Source organism: Neofelis nebulosa, chromosome 2 (genome assembly GCF_028018385.1).
Source record: "Neofelis nebulosa isolate mNeoNeb1 chromosome 2, mNeoNeb1.pri, whole genome shotgun sequence".
Lineage (NCBI taxonomy): Eukaryota > Metazoa > Chordata > Mammalia > Carnivora > Felidae > Neofelis > Neofelis nebulosa.
The window spans coordinates 218,286,096-218,305,493 of NC_080783.1; the positions used below are offsets into that span (position 1 = coordinate 218,286,096).

Below are 19,398 nucleotides of genomic sequence, written 5' to 3' on the forward strand. Positions count from 1 at the left end.
GGATTCTGTCTCCTCCTCTCTCTGCCTCTCCCCTGCTCATGCTCTGTCTCTGTCTCTCAATAATAAATAAACGTTAAAAAAATTTTTTTTAAATAGTTCTTGGTTAATTTAGAACATGAGGAACCACCTCATGGTTATTTAACTTTGAAATTATTTACTCATAAGGCTGAAAACAAACGATTCCTTTCTGTGGAAAGGTCTGTTAATGGCTCAGTCGGCGTGGCCGTGGAGGCCTGCAGAGGTGAGGTATGGTCCTTGCTGATTTGACTGAGCCATGGTGGACTTTTAGATATTTCACTTGGTTGTGTCATTTAAAAAAATTTTTTTTATGTTTATTTTTAAGAGAGAGACAGAGAGCGAGACAGCATGAGCAGGGGAGGGACAGAGAGAGAGGGAGACACAGAACCCGAAGCAGGCTCCAGGCCCTGAGCGGTCAGCACAGAGCCCAACGCGGGGCTCAAAGTCACAGAGTAAGAGATTCTGACCTGAGCCGAAGTTGGACGCCCAACCGACTGAGCCACCCAGGTGCCCCTGGTTGTGCCACTTCCTGCAGATTTCCCTCATTCCCTTTCTGTGTTTTGGTTTTGTTTGTTTGTTTGTTTGTTTGTTTTTAAAATCTTGGTTCTTCTGGTTTAGGTTGTATCCCTGTATCCAGATGTTAAGTAATTGATCGTGCCTGTCATTAGTGGGTCATTCCAAGTCTGAAAACTGTCTTCCCTCTAATGGTGACAATAGGGTCTTAACTCAGCGGCTTGTTTCAAAGCGTTTCTCGGTCGTGGATTTGGGTGCCTCTTCCTGCATGGCCAGCCCCGCGTCACAGCACCATGTGCTCCGTCAGCCCAGCCCAGCGCCGGCTGACTTCTCGATCCCAGATCCCTTGTTCAGGTGCCCGCTGGTTGCAGGACCCCCGTGTGCTCCCGTGAGGACTGTTTCTCTTTACGCCAGTCTTGTGTATCTTCACGATCTTTCCGTAACTGAGAACGAACCTGGTGGGGCAAGTCGTGCCCGGTTCTCGTCTGCATGTGCGTCATCGACTGCGTCACCTGGGTGGTGTTTTGATGGGAGGTCCGCAGCGTGCAGGAGGGTGCGTCTCGCTTGGCCCCGGGCCCAGCCCCCTCCCAGGACGCCATCGTGAAGGTGCCGAGCGCCCAGTCCCCCAGGTCTACCTGATGTGGGCCTGGGCAAGCCTCCGGCCTTCTGTGTGCCTGCTTTCCTGACAGGTAAAAGTTGGGGCCTGAAGTGGGTAGTTTCCAGCGACTCTTTCGACTCAATTTCCTGTGATTGTAAGGGATTTGAAAAGGTCATGGGAGTGATGGGGTGGCCACCCGTCGCCTGGCGTGGGCAGTGTGCCCAGCACACCCAGGGTTGGGACCAAGGGGGAGAGAAGCCAGCGTTGCTTAGGGAGGCTGCGATGCCTGCATTGAGGAATGGGGCCAAGTCCAAAGGGCATAGCATCCGGGCTGAGGCCCCCCTCTGGTCCCATCTGGCCATAGCTCTAGAAGGGGCTAACAGAGACCATGCTTCTGCTTCGGCGAGGTGTGTCCCTAAAAGTGTTCAGGAAAGGAGCTGACGAGGCCTGTCTTAGGGAGAAAGCCAAGCTGTAAGAACCTGTGGGATGGCTGGGGGTGGCGCTACCTGGGCGGCGGGGGGGGGGGGTGCGGTCCCTGGTTGTGGTTGTGGAGTGGGAAGGGCTGTGGTGCCTGGACACATGGCTGTGGGATGCCCCGTGGCCAGAGTGGGCACCTGTGGCCTTGGGGCCTTTTTTCTGACCTGAAGGTGATAGATGGGTTTGACCAGACCCGGCACACGGCTCTCTTAGGGGGCACCCAGAACCCACTATGGGAGTCTGCATCCTTAGTGGCCTTGGGGAGCAACGCTTTTGACCTCTTGGTCCAGGCGAGGCGTGGGGCAGGCTGCTGGCCGGGTGCACGCAGGGCCTAAGCACCCAGCTGACTGGAGGGGAATAGGGCGGATGGAGTGGGGGCCTCTGTCCATTCTGTGTCTCCCAGGCACTGGCTCACTCCCTGATTTGACACCTATTCATGGCACTTTGCTGTGTGCCCGGCCCGGTGCCAGCTGCTGGGGACACAGCAGTGAGCAGGATGGCCCCAGGCCATGTCCTACAGGAATAGTCCTCAGACCTCCCTGCAAATGGGGTCATTTCTACTCAGGATCAAGCAACGTCAGGGACAGCCAAGAGGCCGAAGGAGGTCTGCCGTCCCGCCAGGGCCCCCGTCAGGCGGTGTGGGCGGGGAAGGCTGTTGGGGAAGGTTTTCCGCCCAGATTCTGCCCTGACTGCCCCCTCCAGGTAGACATTTTGGGTGTGGTCAGCAGGCCCCCTTATCCCTTCAGGGGCCCTCTCGCCCGAGGACAGCCTTGCCACTTCCTGCCCCGGCCGGCCTCCCTCCCTGTGGAACCAGGCTCTGTGCTGTTGGTCAGTCTGGAGTTTTCCTTCTCTCTCTCTTCGTACAAACGTGGGCAGACTGGGGACAATGGTACCTGGACCTTTAGGCGTAATTTGTCTGCACTTCAGGGAGGCCGCCGGGAGCCGGGAGCGTGCTGGGCCTCTGGTGAGGGCTGTGTGTGAGTGAGCAGCGGGCCCAGCTTGCTCTGTCCTCACTTTACCCCTCGAGCACAAAACCTGCCAGAGTCGCCCTGCAGGTGAGGTGGACCGGTGCCCAGGAGCCAAGCCAGGATGACAGTTTTCAGGAAGGACTCTCTCAGGTGGCTTGCAGGCAGATTCATTCATTGGTGGTGGCCATCACCCTGCCTGATGGACGGAGGCTGTGCTCTGCCCAGTGTCCTGGCTGCGGGTTCCTGGGAAAGTGGCCTTGTGTGGAGGTGCCCTGGGACGCGGGGGTAATAATTACACATCCGGCCTCCTCTCCCAGGACTGCCACTGTCACACGTGCTCCTCGGCCACTCTGACGGCTTGCCTGGCACCCAGCGGGAGGGGAGACGGAAGGCCTGTCCCTGGCAGCCTGGCACCGGAGAGGGGAGGAGGCAGGTCTGTGTGGGGGTGGGGGTGCCAGCCAGGGGAGTGCCGGGGCTGGCAGAGCCAGTGGGTCACCTGGACCCTCGACCTCCAGGAGGTAGCTTCGGGGACAGGTGTCAGATGCCAGCCCCTCTGAGCAGGATGTGGGGCTCTGCACCAACTGTGACCTCTTGCTGTGAGTCTCCCTCTGGCCTGAGACCCTCCTCCCCTGTCTGCGTCTTGGGAGGCTCAGAAGGCTTGCAGGGGATCCAGGCCTGGGGCCCGGCCTCTGCTGAGAAAAGTCTGGGTGGGCGTTTGCCCTCTCCTTGGGCCCCCTAGAGGCTTCTCAGAGAGGCACCTGTGACTTCTTTATCTCAGAGACAGCAGCGGGAGGGCTCGAAGATGTACTTCTCCGCTGTCATTATTTACAAAGCGAGGTTGCTATGACAGCTGGCCTTTGGTACAGTCTTCGGATCAGACTGGGGAGGCAGCCTCTTCCTGGTTAGATTGGGCAGCCTGGTGTGGCGGGGAGTTGGGACGGTGCTTGTGGTGGGGAAGGGCGGGTGCTCTGGCTGCCGCTAGCCGCCTTGCCTCTCGGGAACTGGGATCTGGGGCAAACCAGCGGGTATAGCTTCCCAGATGAGCAGGTACCACAAAGTCACGCGCCGCCCCCTTCTCTTAGGGGCATCCATCTGGGGGCCCTTTGAAGGGGTCCGATGTAGAGGGGACGCGGCCCCTTCGTGTGGCCAGGGACAGCTGTGCCTGGCCTGATTCTTGCTGAGTCGGATGTGAGGTGGTTAATGGAGGCTGGGACGGGAAGTCCAGTCTCTGCGTGACACCTGGGGGCCTGGGGGCCTGGCAGGGTCAGACCCTGGGTTCCCAGAAGAGTGGGGCCGTGGAGCCGTGGGGCTCAGAGGTCTCCCTCCTGGCTGGAGCCCCAGGAATGATGGCAACTGTGTTTCTTTCTCTTGCCAGCCGGTTCCCTGGTTGGGCAGGGCTCTGCTGAGCGTCCTGCCTGCTCAGCCCCCGAAGGTTCTGCATTCTCAGGATCAGTGGGTGCTGGTCCGCTACCCCCTGGAGCCTTCTCCTGGTTCATTCCCCTGTCCCAGCCGAAGTGTGAGCCTGGGTGTTCGGTGTGATTGGCACCCCCGACCCCATGCCTGCTCTGGGACCTGAAAGAGCCCCAGGGACTTTTTCCTGGCCCAGCCACTTCTCCTCCCTTGCCTCTTGTAGGGGATGGGGGGTGGGGGTGGGCTCTGGGGCTGAAGGAACTTTCCTGGAACCTTCCTTGGCAGCAAATTAGAGGGGATAAGCAGTGTCACTTGGGCTTCTGGTTGGCAGAGGCCCCCATAGAAACATGAGGTTTCACATGTGCCATGGGCAAGGCCCGTGCCCACCCTGTGGGCACCAGGAATGGCACTCCCTATTCTTCCTTGTCTCCCTGCCAAGGCGACTGTTCCCTGTGCTGAGCACAAAGGAAGCTTGAAAGCTGCCGCTGTGGGTAAGGTCAGGGCAGAAGCTCCTGGGGGTTGTTCCTGCTCAGGACACCCATCATTGCCTCTCTATTTTGAGCTTCATTTAGAAAGGATGGGCCCGGGGACCTTCTGCACAGTCTGTGAGGTGTCCTTAGCCCTGGCTGCCCCGTGTGCCCCCACTTGAACCCCCCCCAGAGTCTCTGCTGGTCTTTGGTGCAGGTGGAAAATCCGGGAGACTTTATCTGTCCCGGAAATCTGGCTGTGTGTGGAGCCGGCCTTCTCCCTCAGAGAGCTATTCTAGCTTCCACCGTGGGAGACGGAAGCAGGCCTCTCCAGCCCAGTAACCATGGACTCCTGCAGCACTGTTACGTTGTAGCGCTGACATGTTTGGGTGAGAATCAGGCTGACCACAGCCCCCTGTGGTGCGGGCACCCCCTGGCCTGGGCTCCCCAGGCTGGGGAGGCCGCCACACCCGCAGGTCTTGTGGGCTCTCCTGTCACTCCCTGCTGTTTTCTGTGCATGGGGCAAAGCCCCCCTGAGTGTGAATGTGAGTGTCAGTGTCCTGCCAGGACAAATGACCACACATAGGGTGGCTTACAATAGAAATTTATGTTCTCACAGCCCGGAGGCCACAAGCCACAAGCCACAAGACAGATCCTGCTGTCGGCAGGGCCACACTCCCTCCGAGGGCCCGAGGGGAGGATCCTTCCTTGCCTCTTCCAGCTTCTGGTGCCTCCTGGCGTCCTGCATTTTTGGGCTTCTGGATGTATCACTCGGGCCTCTGCCTGCTCCCCGGCGTGTGTCCATTTCCCTCTTTTCAAAAGGGTGCTGTGCACACTGCATTAGGGCACACCCTAACGACCTCATCTTAACTTGATGACATTTGCAAAGACCCTGTTCTGTATTAAAAAAAAATTTTTTTAGGTGCGCCTGGGTGGCTCAGTCGGTTAAGCGTCCGACTTCGGCTCAGGTCATAATCTCACGGTCCGTGAGTTCAAGCCCCGCATCGGGCTCTGTGCTGACAGCTCAGAGCCTGGAGCCTGCTTCCGATTCTGTGTCTCGCTCTCTCTCTGTCCCTCCCCTGCTCACGCTTTGTCTCACTCTGTCTCAAAAATAAATTAAGAAACATTAAAAAAAAAAATCTTGGGGCGCCTGGGTGGCTCAGTCGGTTAAGCATCCGACTTCGGCTCAGGTCGTGATCTTGCGGTTTGTGAGTTCAAGCCCTGCGTCGGGCTCTGTGCTGACAGCTCAGAGCCTGGAGCCTGCTTCAGATTCTGTGTCTCCCTCTCTCTCTGACTCTCCCCTGTTCATGCTCTGTCTCTGTCTCAAAAATAAACATTAAAAAAAATTTTTTTTTTTTTTACTGTTTATTTATTTTTGAGAGGGGAGGGAGAGCAAGCACGAGCAGGGGAGGGGCAGAGGGAGAGGGAGACACAGAATCTGAAGCAGGCCCTAGGCTCTGAGCTGTCAGCACAGAACCCTACAAGGGGCTCAAACCTGTGAGCCGTGGGATCATTACCTGAGTCGAAGTCGACGCTTAACCGACTGAGCCACCAGGCACCCCCACTAAGACCCGTATCTAACTACAGCCCCATTCACAGGTTCCAGCGGCTAGAGCTTGAACGTATCTTTCGGGGGACACAGTTCAACCCAGTATAAAAGCTCTATGTGGGGCTAAGGAACAGGAGGACGGGGCTTGCCTTCAAGGTGTCTGCTGTGAGGCCGGCTACACGGAATGCAATGGGCAACAAACAGGTTTACTCACATTTGGAAACATCCGTGGGACACACTCCTACAGCTGGAATTGCTGGGTCGGAGCCCGCCTGTGCCTTTGGAGTTTGGGAATGCCGGGCTGTCCTCCATGAGGTTGTGTCTACTTATTCCCGCCCCCATTCGTGGATGAGTCCCTTTTCCTCCCAGACCGTAGGTCGGATGTTGCTGGAACAGGTGGATCCAGGTAGGGTGGTAGGAAGGCCCTGGCTGATGCTCTGGTTTGGCCAGGGCGGTGGCTGATGATGACACAGAAGTTCCAGATGCCTGAGGGCATCAAGTTCCTCACTAGTGAGGTGAGTCTTTATTCTTTAGATGAGAGAGGTGATTGAGGACTAGATTCCTGCTTAAGATGACTCTCCAGGCAGTGGGATGAGTGGCTGGTTAAGTGCAGGAGGAGATGGGCAGGTGCAGAGATGCCTCCCCGACCAGGTGCTGTGGTCAGTGCTGCTTGCTTCACCGGGTTTTCTTTACTTGTTTTTTTAATAGTGAAGAGGAAAGAGAAGCCCTTTTCATACCCATGGCTGCATTAAACCTGGGAAAACAGGGGCTCCTGGGTGGCTCGGTCAGTTATAAGTGTCTGATCTCACAGTTCATGAGTTCAAGCCCTGCGCTGGGCTCTGCACTGATGGTGTGGAGCCTGCTTGGGATTCTGTCTCCCTCCTTCTCTGTTCCTCTCCCGCTTGCTCTCTCTCTGTCTCTCAAAATAAATAAATTTAATAAACTTAAAAAAAAATGGGAAAACAGAAGCTTGAATGAGGGACCACACGTTCTCCTGGCTGCCCTCACTTGTGCCTGGGGAGGACCAGGGCGTGGGCAAGGAGAGCCCTGGGGAAGTGAACTGGGGAGGAAGGCCCTGACAGAGTGAATGGCCTTGAGCAGTGGGGGGGCACTGGGGACCCAGGGGACTCAGGGTAACCGCAGAGTGCTCGGTCAGGATCAGGTCCAGTGGAGGGAGGTTTATGTCTGAGTGGCCAGCTGGCCTGGGGAATTAGGTCGGTGCCTGGTGCAGGACCCAGGGTGACCAGGAAGGGTGGGGGACAGCAAGTGTCCCAGTGAGCTTTCGTGCCTCAAGCGTGTGGTCTGGAGCTCCTGGCATTTACTCCCAGTTGCCCAGGATCCTGGGGCAGCCCAATGTTGATGGTGTGGGGTTTCTGGGGACCCTCAGTCTGCAACTCCAGACACTATCTCCAGCCTCCTATCTCACAGGCTGCTTCCTTATCAGCCTCTGACTCAGTGTCCCGCCGGATGTGAGCACTTCCTCCTCTGCCCTTCTCTCCCAGGTCGCACAGCATTGCTGTGGGTCAACCAACAGTGGCGGGCACAGCTGTGCTTTACAGACAGGCAAAGTGAGGCCCAAGGGGAAAGGCTGGATTCAAGTTTCCCCAGCGCTCTAGAGCCCAGGAGCTAAGCTCTCCCTGGCCAGCCCCTGCCCAATGGCAGCCTCTGTGGTACCTGTGCTCGCAGGAGGACCAGCTTCTCTGTGTGGAAATGACCGTCTGTCCTTCACGAAATTGCAGATGATTCCAAAGGAAAGAGGTTGATAACAATAGGGTTTTTTTTTTAAGTTTTTAAAAACATTTAAATTTTTAATAAACATTTATTAACTTAAATAACATTTCAAGTTTTTAATAAACATTTTTTAAAGTTTATTTATTTTTGAGAGAGAGAGAGAGAGAGAGAGAGAGACAGAGACAGAGACAGAGCGCAAGTAAGGGAGGGGCAGAGAGAGAGGGAGACACAGAATCCGAAGCAGGCTCCAGGCTCCGAGCTGTCAGCACAGAGCCCGACGTGGGGCCTGAACTCACAGACTGTGAGATCATGACCTGAGCTGAAGTCAGACACTCAACCAATTGAGCCACCCCGGCGCCCCACGGTGATGGTTTGATGTGTGTACATTTTGCAAAACGATCACTGCAGTGAGTTTAGTTAACACACATCACCTGACAGATGTTTTTTCCCTGTGGCGAGAGCTTTAACTGCGGCAACTTTCATACAGTGCAGTGCTGTTAATGTTAGTCACCGTGCTGGGCGTTATGGCCCCAGGATTTATGTCTCTTACAGTGGAACTTTGTGCCTTTGTACCTAGAGCTGTGGCTTGTTTCCAGTTCTCAGGGCAGCCGGCCCCACTGGGACTCCTGATAGGGGGGGTCCTGTCCCGGGAATTTGTCTGCTGTCCAAGCGGGTCACAGCCTGTGTCCTCATGCTCATTCAGCCCTGCCCTGCTCATTCAACCCCAGGTCTTTGGGGAGCCTGGGAAGCAGGAAGGGCAGGAGTGCTGGGAACTCCCAACGGTCATGCCGCCACCTTGCTGCCTCTGCCAAAGGTCCCCGCTGTCACCCCTTCTCTGCTGGGTGCCTGTAGCTCTCGGGGACAACTTCCTGCTCTCTGCCCTCCTCCCTCCCGTGGAAACAGGACCTGGTGGCCTCTTGCCTGGGGCTGTCAGGTCAGCAGCCCACTGTGACCAAACTCATGGAAAGTTCTTTTTCCTTCTTTGGGAGCCATTGGTCTCTTTGGAGGACCTTCTCCTCACCCTGGGTGGTCACTGTTGATGAGTGACGTCCTTCTCAGGAGCCTCATCCTACTTCTCTCTCCTCTGCCTAGGATCATGAGGCCGGATGATGCCAATGTGGCTGGCAATGTCCACGGTGGAACCATCCTGAAGATGATCGAGGAGGCAGGGGCCATCATCAGCACCCGGCACTGTAACAGCCAGAATGGGGTAAGTGTCTGGGGCGGTCATGCAGGCTGCATGGAAGGTTCCAGGGCCCAGGAGGCCTGGCATCCCTCTGTATGCAGCACTGCACCACTCTTGGGTCAGGATAGGAGTTTGCTTGGAGTCTTCCCTTCCTTCATCCCCTGGGCCTTGGGGATTTCCAGAAGCCCTGGGTAGGTTGCTTGGTTTGGGGCCCAGCGAGGGAGGACAGGGGACAGCCAGAGACTGAGCTGAGAGCTGCCTTTAAACTCCTCCTCCTCAAAGTCTTGGTTTCTAAACCCCCACCCCCATCCCCAGCCTGGCCACACTGGGTCTGACGCCTCCTCTGCCCCATCCACCCCCTGGCGGGGGGGAGCCAGGGCAAGTACCGAGCCAGCAAACCCCTGACCGCCTGGGTTGAGGGCCGGGCTTTCTGCTTTTGGGACTTCAAGGCAGCTGGGGGCTTTGGAACATCACCTCTTACCGTCCCTCCAGCCCCAAGGGACCTGACCTTTCTTCCAGAGGCCTGCCAGCCACCTTGCTTGGGGAAGGGGGTCTGTCTTGTGCCACGCTGCCACCTGGGGGTCAGCAGAGATGCGGCACCACAGGAAGCCATGGCCTTTGTGTCCCTGTGTCCTGTGACCTGTGTCCCCGTGTCCTGTGACCTGTGTCCCCATGGGCCTCTGCCAGCCACCTGCTGTGATGATAGGAATGCTGGCGGGGGCGGGGGTGGCTCGAGGAGAATACGACAGCAACACCTGTGTGTGCGTGTGCGTGTGCGTGTAATAAACCAGGCCGGGGTGAATGTGTTACTTACTGGGTGGACGTTGACACCCAGGAGGAGCTGGGTGTGAAGGAGGAGCTCGTCTGCCTGGCTAGGACTCTGGATTTGTTCAGGAGCCCTTGGAGTTCTGGGGCAAACCCAGCAGTGTCCAGAGCACGCCCTCTGCTGGCCGTGGGGAGGGTGGGCCTGAGCCTGTGGGGCCTGGGGGCTGAGAGAGACAGTGAGGGCCCCCTCGGGCCTGGCGGGAGAGGCTGGACACTGGGAAGGAGAACCTCAGGGTAGGGGAGAGGAGGAGGAGGGCCTTGGGAGGCCACATGGGTGGTGAGGGCCTGTGTAACTGCTGTCAGTAAGTGCTTAATGTTCTGCAAAGCTGTGAAGTGCTCCCACTCATAATCCTCGCCACGCCCCATTGTCCCCATTGCACAAGTGAGGACGTAGAGAAGAGGTCGCCTACTTGCCCGAGGCTGCATGGGGGAGTGTGGGTAGGTCTGGACCACGAATCTGCCTCAAACCTGTGCTTTGAGCCTCTGCTTCTCCTCTTGCGCTCCCTGGAGGGAGCCTGGGCGCAGGAAGGACAGTTGTGATGCGTTGGCTTGGAGATGCTTCTGGACTGGTGGACCCAGGATAGGGGTGTAGAAGTTCCAGGTTCAGGGGGGCATGTGAGCCCCAGGCAGCTCCAGGTAGATGCTGGCACGGGTGCTGATGCTGATCTCTGAGAGGCTTCTCTGGGGCTCTGAGTCGGGGAGGGCACCCCCACCCCACTCGCCTCGAGACCTCATCCGGTCTGTGCCTTTAGTACCGTCATGTAGGCCCAGGGCTCTGTTTCCAGCCGGGCCTCTTGTGGCTCCACCTGGATGCTTAACTGGCCCCTTGACCTTCACAAGGCCAAAAAGACACCCTGGGCCTTTCCCCGGGCGCTCCTCCCACAGCCTCCCTCTCCTCCGTAAACGACCTCTGCGGCATTCAGTTACTTACACCCATTGACTCCTTCTCACTGCCCCTTCTCACTGGCAGCTGATCCTGTTGGCTCTGCCTGCTGGGTGGTTCCCGATCTGAGCACCGGCCAGTTCCTGGGTCTCCTCTACCGTGCCTTCCTCTCAACACTCGCCGGGGCCACACTGGCCCTCCTGTGGCTGTGTGAACTGGCCAGTGTGTTCTTACCCCTGGGCCTTTGCACTGCCTCTTCCCTCTGCCAGGGCTATTCTTCCTCCAGATATCTGCATGACTCGCCCCTCCTTCCGGTCTCTGTAAATACGACCTCCATCCAGGCCTTTCCTGATGACCAGCTCCCTCCTTGCTCCCAGGTATTCCTGGAACACTGTGTTTTGCTCCTGTATCTTTGGTATGCTCGCCCCCTTTTGCACCCCGTTAGAGTGTAAGCCCCGCGAAGGGAGGGACTTTTTGTTTGTCGGGTCTCTGCCGGATGCTCAACATCTGGGCAGAGGCCTGGAAAACTGTGGGCTCCTGCTGGCTGTCTGCTCATTGCCAGAAGCGTGTGTGGAGTGGTCACCCAACGAGAGCCTCCGTTTCGTAGGCGCTTATGCGCCAGTGATCACCCTGGGTGCTTGACCTTCTTTTCTTTGTGGAATCTTCCCAACCATCTTCTTAACCCCACTTTGTAGGTGAGGAGCGGAGGCCTAGAAAAGTTATATGGTCTCCTGAAGGTCACAGAGAGCCGCGTCCTTGAGGCTGGCATCGGCAGGGGGCGGCCTGAGTGGGTGTAGGGGCAGGTGTGGCTCACACAACAGCAGTGATAAGAGCTAACCCTTTCTGGACCCACTCGCTCACACGTTTGATCCCCACCGGCCCATGAGAGGGGCGGCTCCCCCGCTCTCCACGTATCAGCCCCTTGAATCCTGGCAGCAGTCTGCCGGCACCATTCCTTTCTGTATTTCAGAAGGTCAAGAGCTAATGAGTGACAGAGCTGGGAGTTGAGCCCAGGGCCCAGCGCTATTCTTTCTGGCCCTGCTTCTGAAGCTGCTCTCCTGGCCCAAAGTCCTGTGGTCACTCAGGAGCCCAGCCCCTGTGGTTTTCTGGGTATCTGAGCCCAACAGGCAGTGTGATGCCGGCCGCCTTTGGGAGTGTGGCAGAGGGCAACTTCCTGGGGGTACATGCTAATCAGACTGTTCATGGCTGCTTCCCAGGGTGGGGCTGCCTCTCCCTCTCTCAGCAGGGAGTTACAGGGGTGCGTGCAGTTTGGAGAACCTCGTGCCGAATACAGGTATTCATCGGTCCGTATTCTCAATGTTTGGGTCATGCCTGTTTTTTATGGAATGCCCGAGGTGGGCCCAGTGCCCTGCTAGGTCCCTGGACAGCAGCTCCCAGTCAAGTTGCCCCTGCCCTGGGTCCAGCCTGGCATAGAGTCCCCAGGCAGCACACCTGTCTCTTAGGCTGCCCTCCCTGCCCGGTAAGACTCCTGAGTGGCTGCCCCGTAAACATTCGTTCTGTCCTTTGGAACCGAGCTTAGGATTCATAACGAGTGGCCTTCCAACCCAGAAGAGCAGATCTGAGGCCACTGTCAGGCGTCCTGTCGGGCGAGGTGTCCTGTGCCAGGTGTGTGTTGAAAGCATTCCTGACTGCCTTTCTGTAGCCTCCTGGGCCACTCTGCCAGTGTTCCGGTTCATGGAAGGGAACATAAATGCCCCCTGCCGAAAGTTCACTCAGCCCTGAAGCGTGTGGACTAAACGTGAGCCCATCTGCGCGTCCCCTCTGTGTCTCCCACAGACTCCTGGACCTGCTCCTCACCTGGCCCTGCAGGCCCTGCTGACCTGTGTTTGCACCTTCTGCTGTGCTCCCCCACCCCGCCCCTGCACAGTCCAGCCTGCCCTCCCCTCCGCCTGGACTGGACACACTCCATACCTGCCTCGCGTTCTTGCCTCAGCTCAGATGTGCCCTCTGTGGGGAGGCCGCCTCCACCCCCACCCCATCCCATGCTGCCCTCTTCAGAGCACCTGCCACTGTGAGGCATTGCCCTGTTTGTCATCCGAACCCAGGCCGAGGGCAGGTGCTCTGACTTACTCCCCCGAATGGCACTCGAGGCGCAGCCTGGCTCCGTGCGTCAGAGCCCGCCTGGTCTGTGGTCTCAGTTGCCCTGGTTTACCCGCGGTCTAGAAGCAGATGACCCTTCCTCTGATGCACCGTCAGATATCGGCCTAACGCTGCGTCACCTGCCCACGTCACTCACCTCCTGCAGCTGTCACATAGGCATTTTCTCATCTCACATGGTCCCAGGAAGAAGTACACTAAGAGAGAGAGAGAGAGAGAGAGAGAGAGAGAGAGAGAGACCATGTTCACATGGCTTCTATTACAGCATGTTGTTACAGTTGGTATTATTCGTTAGTGTGCCTAACTTAGAACTTTGTCGTAGGTGTGTATGTAGGGGAGAAACGGTATCTATAGGGTTCGGGACTGCCCGTGGTGTCAGGCTCCAGTGAGGGTCTTGGAAGGAATCCCCCGTGGACTGGGGGCGGGGGGGCCTGTACTGTGAATGAAGGAATGCTTTTGTGGCCGTGGGAAAGCTCAGGTCCATCCGAGGCTTAGACGTGGACAGATGTGAGAGTAAGCTGCATTTCCATTAGAAATTATTAATACATATGCATGCACGTTACCCGCGTGTGAACGTAGCCATGCCAAAGCTCAGCCACTCTCCAGTGAAGATACCTGGGTCTCGCAGACAGCGCTCGGATAACCCCAACAAGCGGCCCAGAGGCAGGGCCTTGGTTTCTGTCCTGCTCCGCTTAGCGCGTGTCTTTCCAGCTTTCTACCAGTGGGTGGTGCTGCAGCCACAGAAGCCTCCTTCCTGGTGTCCGTGCGACTTAGGGGGCGAGGGCAGATCAGAGTGGCCCCAGCTTAGCTCCAGGACCTTTCCCATCACCCTGGTCCCCTGTGTTGCTGACACCTGCCTCTGGCACGTTTACAGGAACAGACACCGGAGGAACCCCCGACCCCCGTGTTCCTGAGACTCACCTGGGAGGGGTGAAGGTGGAGGTTCCCTGACCGTCCCTCCAAAAGAGGCAGGTCCTGTGGGTTGAGGTGGGGCAGGGAGTCTGCACGTTTGCGAGGCAGCAGGCGGGTTCTGGCTCGGGCGCCGCGGGTGGTGTTGCCAGGGCTCAAAGTGACCGTTACCTACAAGTGTGGTATGGCCCACCCTGGGACGGGGGGCGCTGTGAGGAGCAACCGGGAAAGCGAGTCCCAGAGCGGGCAGGCCCTGAGGACCAGGCTGTCAAAGTGAGCCCCATCTCATACTCCCTGCTCCCCGCCCGGCCTGGGGCAGCCAGACGTGTGCTCAGCGTTCCAGAAGAGATGATTGGTTTCTGGCAGGAAGCGGTAGAGGGTGCAGTGAGGGTCTGAAGTCCCCCTCTTCAAACACCTGCGACCTTCGTGTCGTTCTGTTGGCACTGACGAGAAGTGAGCAGTCCTCCGTGCCAGCGCCAAGAGGCGCTGAGGCCGCGTCACACGCTGCTGTCCTCTTGAGAAGTACTCTGGGAGCAGGCACCAAGGTGTCTGTCCCTTGGGTCTGGGCAACAGTCCCCGGTACTGAAAATGACCTAAGGGAATCCATCACAGGACTGTTTATAAGAAGAAGTACTTAGTGGGGGGTGGGTGTGGGGGGTCGGAGGGCGGTGCCTCGGTGGCTCCAGTCAGTGAAGCTAAGCGTCTCTTGATTCTGGCTCAGGTTGTGATCTCTTGGTTCGTGAGTTTGAGCCCCGCAGAACCTGTTTGGGGTTCTTTCTCTTTCCCTTTCTTCCTGACCCTCCCCAACTTGTGTTCTCTCTCTCTCTCTCTCTCTCAAATAAATAAACTTTAAAAAAATAAAAACTTCATTGGAGAAGAGTGAATTTAAACAAACAAACCAACAAACAATTGGTGTTGACCCAAATCTCTAATAACAGAGGAAAGAATATTCCATTCTATCCAGCCATAAACATACTTTTGCAGTGACATGGCGGGAAATACCAATCACGGGCAGTGCCGTGCACACGAATGAGGAAGTCTGTCACGTTTGATAGAGAACGAGCCCCACAGTAGTCTGTTGCGTGCCCTCCAGATGGCACTCCAGGTGTGGGTGTATTCTGTGGCCGTGATGATCCATTACCCTGGGGTGTCCTGGGTGGCTAGGGACAGGTGACGTTAGGCAGCCCTGGTGCCCTGTATACCCTTTTGAATTTTGAGTTCTGCGAAGGGGGTGCCTATCTGAAGGATAAATAAAACTTAAAGAATAGTGATTGCAGGGCCCTGGTTGTAACGCAGCCAGGTTCTTTTCCCTTGTGTTGAGTGAAAAAAGGCAGTTTGTGGACACGCATGTTTGTTTTCGCATGACCGTATAAGACTAACCGCACACGAACCAGTGAGATCCCATTCTTAAGGAGAAGAGCCTGGGAGGGAGGATCTCAAAATAGAAACCTGGCTCCTCTTTGGATGGATGGGAGGAGTGATCTTCCCTCTCCTGTCTACTTCGCTGCATTTCCCAAATGTTCCATAAGGAGTATATCTTTTTTTACCTTTCATTATGCAAGTAATACACGTCTTTTGTAGAAAAATTAGAAAAAAGAAACAAGCCACTCATAACCGTCACCACTCAGAGAATCCCGTTAGCGATCGCTTTGGAGTGTTTGTTCCCCTCGGGCATTCCCACGTCCCCTGTGGTTTTGCAGTTCGGAATGTGGCGCTGCTTTCCCAGTGGGGGAAAAAGGGAAGGCCGTTTTCAGGAGCGTCTCCAGGGTGGGGACTTGCCCTGCGGGTAACCTGTCTCTGGTCCCTCTGCAGGAGCGCTGCGTGGCCGCCCTGGCCCGGGTCGAGCGCACCGACTTCCTGTCGCCCATGTGCATCGGGGAGGTGGCGCACGTCAGCGCGGAGATCACCTATACCTCCAAGCACTCCGTGGAAGTCCAGGTCAACGTGATGTCTGAAAACATCCTCACAGGTAACTTCCGCATCGCGTCTCACCAGCGGTGACAGCACGGCGGCGGCCGCAGCTCACATGCATGGAGGGCTGACCCTGCAGCAGGGGCCCGTCCTGACGCTGTCAGTGAATGACCTCCCTTAATTCCCACCCGCCATCCTCGTTTCGCAGACGGGAAGGGGTTAAGCAGCAAGATCCCGGGAGCGGGAGCGCGTGCCTGGACCAGGATTCAGCTCTGGCTCTGGGGGTGCAGCCACCGCCCATCCGGCCTTGGGGGGGGGGGGGTGGTGGCCTGGTGACTGCTCCTCAGGCGGGGGGCTGGGAGGGCACAGGCCCTTCCCCCTCCCTTCCTAAGCCTTCCTAAGTGAAGATGGTGCCCTGGGCCCGCCCCAGGCCCTGCATACCAGGCTTAGGCTGAAAGCTCACTGGGCCAACCTTTGACTCTGGTTTGATCTGAATATTCTCTTTCTCAGGGTGGTAACCATGGAAACCCCTTTTCATCCTCCCACTGGGCTCTGCAGGGGAGCGTGGCTCTGGTTTGCACCCGCTGCTGCTCTTTATAACCAGGCTGCTGACGACGAAGGCAGGGCCTTTTGTCCCCTTGCTGCCCCCTCCCTGTCCCAGACCACCCTGTCCTCCCTCGCAGAGGACAGTCCACGCTGGTTCTGAAGGCAGGAGCTGCCTGGGTCCTGATGCCCCCCTCGCCCCTTCCTCGGCCATCCCTGCAGGGTGCTATGCTCAGAGAGCTTTAAGGGGCTCAGGCTTCTCCCTTCCCTGGGCCCAGAGCACAGTTGTCCATCTGGAACATCCCGGTGACCCCGGCAGGCCCAGCCATGGCCCAGTGAAGGGTGCAGCGCGAGGCCTGGGATCAGGGAGTGGCCAGCACCCCTGTGCCCCGTGTTTGTGGCCTAAAGCCTGTTGCAACTCTGGCATTAGAGGGACCTGGGATGCCTCAGGTGATGGCACAGAAAGGGGTACCTAGGTACTGTCTTCTCACAGTAGGGCCTTGGGGTGTCTGTCATCACTCCCTGTAGCCTGTCCCTCTGTGGCCCAGGCCGTCTCTCCTGGGCAGTGCTGGGCATTGTCGGGGGACGTCACTGCCTCAGCTGCTCTCTGTCCTCATGCTTCCTTGTCGATGGCAGTCCCAGCAGTGCTGCTGTTCATCGTGATGGTCAGTGTCACCGAGCCAGGGACCAAAAATGGGGGAGGGGCATGCCTTCCGGATTTCTGTCATCGAAGCCCCCTTTCTGGCACGTCCCAAGCTGTGGCCCAGGAGGAAGCCCTGGGGAACAGAATTGCTGTTGGCGAATGGGGAAGAGGCCGGGGGACAGAGGCGCTCTTGACTTTGAAAGTGGAGCTCACCTCCCTGGCATCGGACCCCCGGCATGGTGCCTCTCAAGGGGACATCGTTGGTTGTCACAATTGGAGCAAAGCTACTGGCATCCAGTGTGGGGAGGCCAGGGGTACGCGGGAAGGTCTCCACCACGAAGGGTGATGCAGTGTCCTTGCGCCGAGGCAGAGAAACCCAGCCCTGGATCGAGAACCTCTGAGGGAAACGGCCGTGTCTTCCTCTCCCGGGCACTTTCCTTGTCTCCAAGCAAATGTGGAGCTGACAATCAGGGGGCAGAGAACAAGGGAGCGAACGAACCACCAAACCCGCAGAGGCTGCCGGGGAGATTTGTGTTTATGCAGAGATGGGAAGCTGACGGAGGGTTTTGTCTAGAACGACACGCTCTGCCTGACTTCCCAGGGGTCCGTCCCACGGGGGGGGGGGGGGGGCTGGAGGCTCTCGCCTGGGGCCGCGCTGGCAGGATAGCAGCCCCCCCCACCAGTGAGGACGCACCTCCCCGGGCCCCTGGGCCCCCGTGGCCTCGTCTCTGCTCCTTCCCTGCAGGGTGGGCACTTGGGGCCTCATCTGCCCTGTGCAGAAGGGCACTGGCGGCGAGGAGAGGGCTGCATGTGTCCAGCTTGCAGGACGGAGGGGCAGGCTTGCTGATCCCACTGTGTTCTGAGAAGACACAGGCTTGGGAGAAGCAAGGGACGGGCCCCTGGCCCAAGTGTCCCCACTCCTGACCTCAGGCCTCCCCTGTAACACGGGAAGGGGTCAGTCACGCCTGGAGCCCTGAGGCCGCGGTTTCTCCACACGGCTTGGTCACCTTGCCCCAGAACATCCTGCTGCCTCCTTTCTTGTTCCGTGACTTCTGGTCCCTCTCTCATTTCTTTTCTTTCTTGCTTTCTTTTTTTTTGGAATGTTTATTTTGAGAGAGAGAGCACACACAAGCGCGGGAGGGGCAGAGAGCGAGGGAGACACCGAATCCGAAGCAGGCTGCATGCTCTGAGCCATCAGCATGGAGCTGAATGTGGGGCTCGAACCCATGAACCGTGAGATCATGACCTGAGCCGAAGTCAGATGCTCAACGACGTAGCTACCCAGGCGCCCCCTCTCTCTCATTTCTGGCTCTCTTTCTCCAATTGCCACATCTGTGCATCCCTCTCTCTGTCTTTCCGTGTTTGGATCCGTGTGTCTCTCTCTTGTTCTAGGGCCCTGTGTCCCCCGAGGCCTCCCGCTCTGTCTTAACGTGTGTCTGTCTGTCCACATGGCTAGGAGGGGAGGGCAGGGCTCGGCCGCCTTGTCCGTGCACTTGTGGCACCCCCCTCCAGCAGTGTGTGGCCCAGCAGACCCAGGGGGATTCTGACGGCGGAGGGAACTGAGACCCCAGCAGGCAGAGGTCCCCTGTCTTGTGGGTCCCCCTCCTTCGGGGGCTGTGCGGCCTGTCAGGAGGCAGCCGAGCGAGCACTGACCGAGGCAGACAACCAGCAAACCTTCGCCTTCGAGAAGGCTCATTCGTCTCCGGCAACTGTCAAAATATTAAGCTAACTGGGGTGTGATTGGTGCAAACGCTCCAGAAAATAGCTGGGAGCCCTTAAGATTTTCAAATAGGTGTTTTTAATCCTGCAACTGTCTTTTGATGGTTTTATTAAATGATGGAGAAGGTGCAATTAGCATGTTTTGCCTCATTTGCCCTGCAGTGTTCATTTAGGTCCAGAGGCGGGCCACTGCGGGTTTCCATGGAAACCAGTTTGTCAGGCCGGCTCCAGCAGAGTCAGACAGGAAATCTTTATTCCCCAAAGCAGGTTGTCAGATTTACTCTCAGTCAAAGCGCAGTGAAAATAGTTTCCATGCGATTTGCCTGTGGTTCCCGTGTCGTGGCGTCAGGACCAGGCCCGGGGACCTCGGGCTCACCCTCCTCCTACGTGACCGCGGGGCTCGGCCTGGTCCTGAGGGCTGTGTGTAGAGGAGGAGACCAGAGCCCCCGGCCCCCTTTGGGAAGGCAGGTCAGAAAGAACTGAGGCGAAGGGAGCTCCAAGAGGGGCTTCAGAGAGCAGGCCTCACTGCCCCCTGTCTGCTACGCTTGCTTCCTGCAGATGTACCGGTCTCCACGTTGGGGATCTTCCATGTTGAGAAGCTACTCTTTGAAGGCATCCTTGCCAATAGTTCCCTGAAATTACTGGGATCCCGGAGGCCTGCCTGGGTCTGAGTGGCACCGAGTTGCTGTGGGACCCTAGGTAAATCCCTTGACCCCTCTGGGCTCCGGGGTCCTCCAGTACAGGTGAGGGGGAGTGGACTAAGTGACTCTCGACTTTTCTGGTCCAGGGTTCTCAGCCCAGACAGGCCTCTGTGGTAGCCCCATCGAGGGTTCTGTTCCCTGTCGTTCCGCCCAGAGTGGGAGTCAGCAGCCCACTGACTGTCTCTCAGCACTCCACTCTGAAGTTTCTGGATGGGAGCTCTGAGTCAGC

General features: G+C 57.5%; 1 protein-coding gene across 5 annotated transcripts in view; it reads left to right on the forward strand.

The window, feature by feature from the left end:
* ACOT7 (acyl-CoA thioesterase 7) overlaps positions 1-19,398 on the forward strand; it is a 100,752-nt gene that overhangs the window by 24,202 nt on the left and 57,152 nt on the right. For all 5 annotated transcript variants that reach the window (XM_058719297.1, XM_058719293.1, XM_058719294.1 and 2 more), the window contains 2 exons: positions 8,824-8,941; positions 15,465-15,621. In XM_058719297.1, coding sequence (XP_058575280.1) covers positions 8,824-8,941; positions 15,465-15,621 — 275 coding nt within the window. The remainder of the gene's footprint in view (positions 1-8,823; positions 8,942-15,464; positions 15,622-19,398) is intronic.